Source organism: Rhinopithecus bieti, unplaced genomic scaffold (assembly GCF_001698545.2).
Source record: "Rhinopithecus bieti isolate Rb0 unplaced genomic scaffold, ASM169854v2 scaffold_11933, whole genome shotgun sequence".
NCBI classification, from domain to species: Eukaryota; Metazoa; Chordata; class Mammalia; order Primates; family Cercopithecidae; genus Rhinopithecus; species Rhinopithecus bieti.
In genome coordinates this window covers 1,696,316-1,707,440 of record NW_016806995.1, presented here as the reverse complement: position 1 = coordinate 1,707,440, position 11,125 = coordinate 1,696,316, and the positions used below count along the sequence as shown (strand labels likewise).

General features: G+C 48.6%; 1 protein-coding gene across 3 annotated transcripts in view; it reads right to left on the bottom strand.

The window, feature by feature from the left end:
• Nucleotides 1-11,125, bottom strand: part of SSH1 (slingshot protein phosphatase 1) — a 77,756-nt gene that overhangs the window by 21,925 nt on the left and 44,706 nt on the right. For all 3 annotated transcript variants that reach the window (XM_017879732.1, XM_017879733.1, XM_017879735.1), the window contains 5 exons: nucleotides 8,346-8,414; nucleotides 6,792-6,857; nucleotides 4,742-4,936; nucleotides 3,390-3,483; nucleotides 2,135-2,263 (listed from right to left, as the gene is read on the bottom strand). In XM_017879732.1, the coding sequence (XP_017735221.1) occupies nucleotides 2,135-2,263; nucleotides 3,390-3,483; nucleotides 4,742-4,936; nucleotides 6,792-6,857; nucleotides 8,346-8,414 (553 nt within the window). The remainder of the gene's footprint in view (nucleotides 1-2,134; nucleotides 2,264-3,389; nucleotides 3,484-4,741; nucleotides 4,937-6,791; nucleotides 6,858-8,345; nucleotides 8,415-11,125) is intronic.

Genomic DNA, 11,125 nt, shown 5'->3' with positions numbered 1-11,125 from the left:
TTATTTCTATTTGCAGACTTTCTTCAACATGTTTTAATTTAGTACTTTTAAAAGTACTAAATTTTGTACTTTTCATCATTGGTATCATTGAAAACCTTCCATTCCCAAGCATTCAAAGGACATGGAACGGGGGGAAAAAACAAAAGAAAAAATTATCACTTTCCTCTTAGGAAATGCGAACAACATAGTATCATAAAGAGCAAAAGAATCCACCTTTGTCTTCCTTGAAACTTCCTTTCCCAAGTTCCCAAGAGGGCAGACCCCTCAGGACCGGGGGTGGCAGGGCCCTGAGAAAGCTGGCAATGTGCGACACTAGCTGAATTTTCATATTTGAGGGTGAGGCCCAAACATAAAAATTCCTTTAGTATCTCTCATGGAAAAAGTGACATAAAGCACCGAACCACACCAAAAAAATAACGCGAGCACTGCTGAAGCTGTGAGCGTCCTCTTGCTGTGACTGCCACCTAGTGGAGAAAGACAGGACGAAGGTGCCTTCTGTTCCCTTCTGACCAGGGAAATCAAGACTTCCAGGGAGATCAGTGCCCACGACTGCCCACAGCTTTCAAATCCACACATGTACAAACATTTTAATCAATACCTATGAAATCTATATAGATTTTTACACAGAAATATATTAAAAATACACATCTATATATCTACATAGATATCATGACATACACGTAACTCTTAATTACTTCCTACAGAAAACAAAATTTACTAAAATTTACTAGCACTAAATTTACTTCCTTAGCTTTCCCAGGAAGCGCTTTCTCCTCTAACAATGGTTACCATTTATTAGCACCTACAGAAACTGCACTTGGTGCTTTAAATATGTATTTTTTGTTTTATTTTACTAAAAAAAATTTTTTTTTTTTTGAGACGGAGTCTCGCTGTATCGCCCAGGCTGGAGTGCAGTGGCCGGATCTCAGCTCACTGCAAGCTCCGCCTCCCGGGTTTACGCCATTCTTCTGCCTCAGCCTCCCGAGTAGCTGGGACTACAGGCGCCCGCCACCTCGCCCGGCTAGTTTTTTGTATTTTTTAGTAGAGACGGGGTTTCACGGTGTTAGCCAGGATGGTCTCGATCTCCTGACCTCGTGATCCACCCGTCTCGGCCTCCCAAAGTGCTGGGATTACAGGCTTGAGCCAACGCGCCCGGCCAAAAAAAAATATTTTTTAGAGACAAGGTCTCACTATGTTGCCCAGGCTGGCTTTGAACTCCTAGGCTAAAGCTATCCAACCGCCTCAGCCTCCTGAGTAGCTGGGACTATAGGCATAAGCCTCTGTGCCCAGTTTGTATTTTATTTAATCCTCATAGTCATCACTTGGGGTATAGGATGAAGAAAAAAAGAGGGAAAGTGACTTCTTCCAAGCCATATAGCTGTTGAGGCTGAGGAGTGGGAACCCGGGCCTTGGTGGGCCTTGATTTTCATTACACCACTAGGCCTCTCTAATTTTAGTAACGTGCCTTCCTCTATAGCCTCTCTGACTTTGAAAACCTGCCAGTTGCCTTCTATGGAGATTTACAGCATTAAGATAATCTGAGCTAGCCGTGGAGGTGCACAGAAATCAGTACAACCCACCCAGAGCTATAGGACCAGGGTGAAGACTTCCAGCGGTCCTGGAGCCGTGCATGGAAAAGCTGTCTGGACAAGCTCGGTGGGAGCTCCGTGTCAGCCCTGTGATCTCTCCTCCCTGTTGTTTCTCATGTCTCATGTCTCAGGATGCCTAGGCATAATTCTGGGGTTTGGTGAGGATGCTTCCTTTAGTAACTGGGGTTTTTTTAGCCCACAAACCACTTGGAAGTAACTGGATGGGGCCTATGTGTTAGTGACTGAAGAAGACAAAGGGTTTGAGGGAGTCTGAAACACATGCCAGCTGACTAGGCCAAATAGCCCCCAAACGACTCCCTGCAGCTCAGCCGGGAGCCACGCCTCAGACAGTTGGCTCAAAAGCACATCAGCAGGCTGCAGGCCGGAGAAGGTGCCAAAGAGGGGCACTCCTGCCAGCCCGGATGGAGGCTCCAGCAACTTAAGTTTTTTGCCTAGTTTTTCTCCCAGACTTGCTGCAAACTCCAAACAACCAGGGTCTGATTTATGTCCCCTAAACCAGATACTGCCAGGGCCATGCCTCTTACGAGATAAAGATGATCGAAGATAAGGGAGGGCTTGTCCATTTGTCCCAAGATAAGTAGCATCTCGTTGTCTATGAATTCCTTGAATTCCTTCAAGTTACAATTCATCTGTTTCTCTAATTCATTACGGATCTGTGGAGTAGAAAATATTAGGAAAAGTGATTTGTTAAAGAAAACAATTGTCTGCCTCAAAAGAATTAAAATTACAATACAAACTGTGGCTATTTCCAAAAATGGTAGTTTTTTTCTCTTTCAGGGTAATACATTTAGACACACGCAACATACATGCGTGGGTGGCAGGAATGCAGGTTACTCAGCTTAGAAGTAAACTTAACCTATTATTTCAAATAAGGAATTTGATTTCCATGAGATCTCTTCTACCAAGTTTAAAGCGCTTTTACTTGTATAATTAAATGTCAAATACATCAAATAATCTAAAATCAGTTCTATCTTTCTTGGAAAGATATCACAATATGATTTTTTTTAATGTATTCATTAATTAAAAGACAGGGCTGGATGGAGTGGCTCACGCCTGTAATCCCAGCACTTTGGGAGGCCTTGGTGGGAGGACCGCTTGGAGGCCAGGAGTTCAAGACCAGCCTGGTCAATATAGGAAGACCAAGTCTCTTAAAAAATTTAAAAAAAAAAAAAAAAAAAAAAAAAAAAGAGATTATATATGAACTTTTAAAATGTCAATTTTAACCTCTTAGATCCACCCAGTTTAATCTCTTATTATAATTCACTGCATGCTTTAAATAAAAAGCAATGGAAAAAAAAGTAATCCAGAAAAAAACATGAAAAGGTAAAAAGGGAGAGAGAAATTATTCTAGAATTTGATGCTTGCAGGTCAGCTGTCATCCTGTGGAAAAATAAGTCTGCTATCTCTTCCATAAAACCCAAGGTAACAGGGAGTGGAAGAGAGAACAAGGAGGTGTTATTAAAACAGGTCAATGCTTCTCGGTGCAGTCTGCGGATCTCAGGGAATTCTCCCCAAAGCTCATATAGGTGAGGCTCACAAGGGTCAAGAAATTTGCTCAATGTCTCATAGCTGATAAGCGGCAGATCTGGAATCAAACTGGAGTCTGACTCCAAGGCCTGCTGCGATTGTAGAACAAGGCAGAAAAAAAGCCTCCAGGGGCTAATACGGGGACAGGTAAAGACAACCAGGTGTTGGGCCTGCTTTTGCTGCACTTTTGGGAGCAGGACACATGAAGGCTGCATGACCTCTGACCGGCAGTGAAGGGAGGAGTTGTCTTACCTCTTTGGAAGTCACATTTTCTAGATCCTGGCTCATCATGATGCTTCGAAGCTTGGCTTTGATGAGGCGCTCGGTCCTTTCCCCTTCAGTGGGCCTGGAAAGAAACGACGTTTAGGAGAGCAAGGAGTTGTAGAAAGCTTGAGGTCAGAGGTTACAGGAATGCCAGATGCTCCTGGGTCTAAACAGAACGCGGCCTGGCAAGGAGAGCACACTTTGTGGTGTGCACGTTCTCAGGCAGTAGGGAGAGGTGCACAGAAAACCCGCTGCAGCTCTAGAATTCCCACGGGAGTCAGCAGAACGGGGAGCAGGTCAAGGGGGGAAGAGGACAGTGTGGAAACTCACTCCTTGCTCAGACGCTCCTTAGGGCAAGATGCCGGGATGCCCAGCGCAATATCCCTAGGCCCCTGGGATGCCCAGCGCAATATCCCTAGGCCCCTGGGCCCTTGAGTCTCTGCTCAAACATGTCGGGCAAGAGGACCTCACTGTCTCGAGGCAGCCCAGTCCAGCTGCAGCAGCTCCCACTATCCCCTTCTCCCTCAGAATCAAAACCTGGGCATTTCCCTGCTCTGGTTTTAACTCTAGGGGATACACACACCAGGATAATCCTTCTTCCCCATAAGGAATCTTCAAATATTCAAAGGCAACTATCCTTCCTCCATGATTTCAAGGCCCTCTTCTAATGTGGCTTCCCATCCTTCACGTCTCTGCCCTCTGAACACGCTGGGGTTTATCCATAGTACTCCCAAAATACAGTGTCCTGGAGGAACACCACACTGTGGGAGCAGGATCCTGACCCTGAGGGGAGGGGCGACCAGCATTCTCCCTAACTAGACTTCAGGCAGTATGGCCCCTCCACGTCAGTGCTGTCATAGGTCACAGGACACAGGTCATGTGGTTCACCATGGCTGCTGCTAGGGCAGCCTGCCCTCAGCAGTTGTGTTTTTGGATCCAAGGAAGCAGAGGACACATTCCTAATTTTCCTCAGAGCAGAGCGGGAGGCTCTGGGAATTAAGTCTCTGGTAATCTGAAGAGAAAAGGCCAGACCACAGAGTTCTGCAAGGAGTTGGGAACACAAAGGGCCACACATTCCTTTGAGAGTCCGATGGGAGTTATGGACCCCATCCCCAGAAATGCATTCACCAAATTCATCAATTTTTTTTTTTGCACGGGACAGGGGCCTTTGTCATAGACCCCCGCTTTAAACGCTGGTTCTGAGAAAGCTGGCGCTCTCACTCAGGGGACTCCACGGTAGGTGTGGCCCAGTGTAGGTTCAGGGTCGGGCACAGGGCAGGTGGGGGAGAGGCAGGTGCCTGTGGGCTCGGGTGCGCTCACACCGGAGGCGCTGCACTTACTTGTCCACAAACAGGGCGGGGGAGTCGGGCCGCGTGGACTCCAGGTCCTGCATGGCGTTCCACTCGTTGATGCAGCTCTGCTCTGAGCTGATGCAGCTCTCATAGTAGGTGGCCCAGATGAGAGCTACGCCCCCGGGGAAGTAGTTGTGCCTCCGGGCCACTTCACAGGCCTTGTGAAGCACCTGTAGGGCAGACCTGGGGTGAGGAGAAGACAGGGTCAGGCCTGGGAAGGCACAAGAGATGCAGGGTTTTCTCCTCTGACAAAGGGGTTCAAGGGAAGGGAAGGGCAATGATTGATTGGTTGATTGATTATTTCTTTTTGAGACAGAGTCTCGCTCTGTCACCCAGGCTAGAGTGAAGTGGCGTGTTCTCAGCTCACTGCAATCTCCGCCTCCCAGGTTCAAGCAATTCTCCTGCCTCAGCCTCTGGAGTAGCTGGGACCACAGGCGCCCACCACCACGCCCGGCTAATTTTTGTATTTTTAGGAGAGATGGGGTCTCACAATGTTGGCCAGGCTGGTCTCGAACTCCCAGCCTTAAGTGATCCGCCCGCCTTGGCCTCCCAAAGTGCTGGGATTACAGGCGTGAGCCATCATGCCCGGCTAAGAAGGGCGGTTTGTAAAGGGCTCACTCTTGGAGTCGCACTTACACGTACGGGCGCTGGGGAATGCACATAGCCTGAAACATTCAGCCTGCCAGGGCACAGAGCTAGTCTCTGGGACATATTCACTGATTGAATCTAAGAGTAGCCAGAACACCCCACATCATTTCCAAAGAGGGGCAGAAACAAACAACAACAAACTGCTTCATAACTCTTCCAATCAGGTGGTTCATGGGTTACTTCACAACCCATCAATTAACTCCAGAGAATTAAGAACTGTTCCTGAAGCTGTGGTAACCCTGAACAGATGTTCATATGACCCATATTGAACATAAGACCCACAATTAAGCTTAGCAGCTGGAAGAAAAAGTCTTTAATATGCAACAGAGACATCTGCCTGTATTCTAAATAATTACATTTCCACCCATCCCCCCATCAACGTTCTAATAGCTTAGATGCTTACATTTCTTAAGCAACCAAGTTCTAGAAAGTCATTTTAATACAAAAACTAACTGAAAAGGTTTGGGGAGGCAGACTGGGAAACAATATTAAGAATCTATGTTTTATTTAGTCACCCTCTTTTACTTCTTCTTTTTTTTTTTTTTTTTTTTTTTGAGACAGAGTCTGACTCCATCGCCCAGGCTGGAGTGCAGGAGCATGATCTCGACTCACGGCAACCTCCATGTCCTGGGTTCAAGTAATTCTCCTGCCTCAGCCTCCTGAGTAGCTGGGACTACAGGTGTGCACCATCACACCTGGCTATTTTTTGTATTTTTAGTAGAGACAGGGTTTTGCCATGTTGGCCAGGCTGGTCTCAAACTCCTGACCTCAGGTGATCCGCCCACCGTGGTCTTCCAAAGTGCTGGGATTACAGTCATAAGCAACCGTGCCCAGCCCATTTTGCTTCTTTTTACAAAAATATAGGCTGAGGCCAGGTACGGTGGCTCACGCTTGGAATCCCAGCACTTTGGGAGGCTGAGATGGGAGGGCTGTTTGAGGCCAGGAGTTTGAGACAAGCCTGGGCAACATAGTGAGACCTCCATCTCTTAAAAGAAAAATACAAAAGTTAGCTGGGTGTGGTGGCGCATGACTGTAGTCCCAGCTACTTGGGAGGCTGAGGCGGGAGGATCACCTGAGCCTGGGAGGTCAAGGCTGCAGTGAACCATGATCACACCACTGCACCCCAGCCTGGGAGACAGAGCAAGACCCTGTCTCAAAAAAAAAAAAAAACAAGAAACCCAACCCCCCAAACATTGTGAATATACTTAATGCCACTGAAAATTGTGCCTTTAAATATGGTGAAAATGATAAACTTTATGTTACATATATTTTGCGCCCCCTTCAACATGCACATACATAACGAGCTTCTTGGTAGAAGGGGTTTTTCTATTCATGCTGTCGGCTAAGAAAATATTTCTAGGAAGTTAAAAGTCCCTAAAACCACACTTACCACATGGCCTGGACAGACACAGGCTTAAATATGTGCATCCTTCCTGCTGTGCTCACGCTGAACCCACTGAGAATAAAAACCAGAGAGAAAGGTATCTGTGGTGAGAAATCAGCGCCTTGAGTGAAATCACTCTGGGAGGAGGGAGCCGGCCCACCGTGCACACTGGGAACAAGCACATCTCATGCCGCCTGATGAGGGATTTTATGGAACCTGCTTCGGCAGAGACATGGGCAAGGGCAGAAAGAGACACATTCTCAGGTGAGGAGGGCTTGTGTTGAACCCAGCAATGCAAGTTCCACCAAAACCTGAAAGCCTGGCAAAGGGTGCCAGGTGAAGAACTCCAAGAGCGTCTCTTCTATGTCCCCACGTGGTCCCTGCCTCCCTGCCACCGCCTGCCCCACAGGCCCAGCCGTTCCTTTTCGTAACTGCATCAAAACTATATTCATAGGATTGCACGGAAAATAATCAATATATAAAAATATCTATTAATACATTAATATAAATGTGTTAATCTAAAAATACTAATATAAAATATAAAAAATTAATACAGGCCAGGGGTGGCGGCTCACGCCTGTAATCCCAGCACTTTGGGAGGCTGAGGAGGATGGATCACCTGAGGTCAAGAGTTCAAGACCAGCCTGGCCAACATGGTGAAGCCCCGTCTTTACTAAAACTACAAAAATTAGCCAGGCATGGTGGCAGATGCCTGTAATCCCAGCTACCTGGGAGGCTGAGGCAGAAGAATAGCTTGAACCCCAGAGGTGGAGGTTGCAGTGAGCCGAGATCGCACCACTGCACTCCACCCAGGGTGACAGAGTGAGACTTCATTGAAAAAAAAAAAAATCATACAAATATATTAAATTTTAAAAAGGAAAAATATCCCCATAACCCCATCGCTTAAACAACAAATCAAATTTTTATTTTTCTCTTCCCATCCTATGAAGCAACGTAACTCTGACCTGCTTAGAATCCCCATGTTGGGCCACTTTCCTATTCTGTTTCTTCCCACTCCTCACTGTGCCCACGCACCTCCTTGGGAGTGAATGCATGCAGACGCTGGATGGCCCTCATCCCCTGACTGCCCTGCCTGGGTGGAACTGGTTCATTCCTCCTTTGTGGCTCCCAGGGTGGCACCTGAAACCTTGTTGTGCCTGTCAGTTGTATGTCTCTCCTTGTACCCCCAAAGCTGGTGAGTTCCTGCTGCACCACATTCATCCGTGAACTTTCAGGACGAGCCCTGTGGAGGGCATGTGGTGAGAGTTCACTTAACCCATTGAGGTGGTGGATGGATATCGGTTTACCGCTGTCTTAAACTTCACACTAGCAGCATATCTCCTGTAATCGCTCCCACTGATACTTCATGAGCTAAACTCCCTAACGGGACGTCCAAAACATACCCTCCCTCGTGGAGCTCACTCGAGGGCAATATGACTTCTCCTGCTGTGACACTCCCGCCACATGTGTCATTCTGTGCTAAAGATCATCCAAGGATGCCCGAACCAGCTCGTGTTTCAAAGCCTACAGAGTGAGAGAATCTTTTAAAGACCTCCTTACCCATCTCCATCAAGGTGGATTTTCGTGTCGCTCCACAGTCGGAGAACCATCCCAATGGTGCAGCTTTTACTGCGAGGGGGGAGAGAAGATGTGTGGAGTCAGTGTCTACCCACGCACATGCACAGCTTTTCCAGCTTACCACCTGGTCCAGGATGGGCTGTTGGATGTACGTGTGGGAGTGGCCCTTAGGCTGTCTGCATAGGAACTGTTCACTGATGAATTCTAGAAGACACGGGTCTGGGATGGCCCTGTGGATACAACTCCGTAAGTGCTCAGCTGAGGCTCTTGGGTGCAGTGTGCGCTGACCGCATGCCCACTCTGCAGCAGAGAGGCAGCCGCCCAGGGCTGGTGTTCTGCTGGCGGAGGCCACGTGTGTACTCGGGGGTACACAGGCAAGCACCAGTGGCCAACCCCGGCCTGGCCTGGCCTGTCCTGGGTGGCAAGGAGGGGAGTGTGCTCACACCGTTCCCGGAGCTCACTTTCGAACCTCTGCACCTGCGCCTTTAGTGTGGTTGCTGTTTTACAACCTCGCTTAATCTGGTTTTGTTTTGCCTATCCTACCAGTGAAATGAGACCAAATAACTGCAGAGACTGGCGCCACTGAAAAACAGGGAAAGAAAGTGCTCATCGGAGAGTCCTCAGATTATGATGAAAACTCTTTAGGCATTTAAAAGTTGGCTTGTGAGAAGCCGCTGTAACCGTGCCAAGGGCCAGCTCCACGGACCTCAGGAATCTCATGCTTCCATCTCTGCTGCTGCCAACACCACGGTCATGTTTTGTGTGCCCGTGTGGATGGGGCCTCTGGGGATCACAGACCCAGCTCCCCTCCGGGTAGCACCCTGCCCCATGCAGGACTTTTCTCAACCCCATGCTTCTATATCTGTGGGGAAGGTTGTTCCAAGCCCTTCTGGCCAATGACACTCAGGCTTTTGGGTTGGGCAAATTCTCAGGTCCCTCCCTGCCATCCTACCCACTCCAGAGGGACTAACTGTATTTCTCTCACAGTATTGCAAAATAAAATTTATGCTGGGCCTCACAGAGCTCTAGGGACCACGTGACTGTGTCAGTGCCAGGAGGAGGCAAGGAAGGGGTCCCTGTGGAGCCCAAGTCCGATAGGCAGAAGCCAGGTCAGATGGTGCCCTGGGAACATGCAGTCTAGAACACCCAACCTGAGCACTGATGACCCTTGCCAGGGACTGATAAGGAGGTGGGTACAGCACAGAGAGCTGCAGAGAGCACAGGACAGGGGGCGCCAAGGCCAAGCCTAGGCCAGGGGCTGGGCCTCCCAGGACAGGCGGAGGATAAGGGGGCAGGGATGAGACTGCCCATAGGAAATAAGGAGCACATGAAACCATGTGGAAACTAAATCCCTAGACCGGCCTCCCTTGGACATGGATGTGCAAGAGGGTCAGCCCACAGGGGACTTCTGCTCATAACCTTCAACTAGAGCCAGGAGCAAGGAACAGGGACCACGCAGGACTGCAACAACTGCCCTCATCTCCTATCATCCCCTAGCTGTTCCTTTTGTGTTTCCAGCAGTCCTACAATGATTAACAATAAGATTTTCACAAGGAAGGTGGGCCCATGGGAAGCATATTTTTCTTTTTTTGAGCCAGCGTCTTGCTCCATTGCCCAGGCTGGAGGACAGTGGTGTAATCACAGCTCACTGCAGCCTCCACCTTCCGGGCCCAATCAATCCTCCTACCTCAGCCTCCTAACTAGGACCACAGGCATATGCCACCATGCCCAGCTTTTTTTAAAAAAAACTTTTTGTAGAGACAAGGTCCCAGTATATTGCCCAGGCCGGTCTCAAACTCCTGGGCTCAAGCAGTCCTCTTGTCTCCACCTGGGGAGCATATATGGGAAGCAGGAAAGGGATATATAGTTAAGGAAACTGAATCTTTAGAGGAAGAGTGACCCCAAAGGATAAAGTGGGTGGGAGGAATTGCAGAAGAAGAAAGCAGGCTCCAAGTTCCTAGGGCCTGTATGGCAGGAACAGAGAAGCCAGATGGGTCTAGCGGTCCAGGCAGGAAACCGATCTGTTCCAAGACTCCATCGTGGAGTCCTTCCCTGATGGCAAAACACTGATGCGTGGACGGTGGTGTATGCTCATGGCACTCAAAACGTTCCCAATCCGAATTGAAAACATAATCCTGCTCGGGTGTGGTGGCTCACACCTATAATCCTGGCACTTAGGGAGGTGGAGACAAAGAGGACTGCTTGAGCCCAGGAGTTTGAGACCAGCCTGTGCAATAGTGATTTTTTTAAAAAATTACATATATTGGCCGGGCGAGGTGGCTCACGCCTGTAATCCCAGCACTTTGGGAGGCCGAGACGGGCGGATCACGAGGTCAGGAGATCAAGACCATCCTGGCTAACACAGTGAAACCCCGTCTCTACTAAAAATACAAAAAATTAGCAGGGCGCAGTGGCGGGTGCCTGTAGTCCCAGCTACTCAGGAGGCTGAGGCGGGAGAATGGCGTGAACCCGGGAGGTGGAGCTTGCAGTGAGCCGAGATCTCGCCACTGTACTCCAGTCTGGGTGACAGAGTGAGACTCCGTCTCAAAAAAAAAAAAATTATATATATTACAAAAATCAGCAGGGAATGGTGGCATGGGCCTGTGGTCCCAGCAACTCAGGAGGCTGAGGTAGGAGAAATGATTGAGCCTGGGAGGTCAAGGCTGCAATGAGCCGTGATTTCACCGCTCTAGCCTGGGTGACAGAGGGAGATCCTGTCTCCACATAAAAAAAAAAAAAAAAGGGAGAAGGAAAGAGAAAGG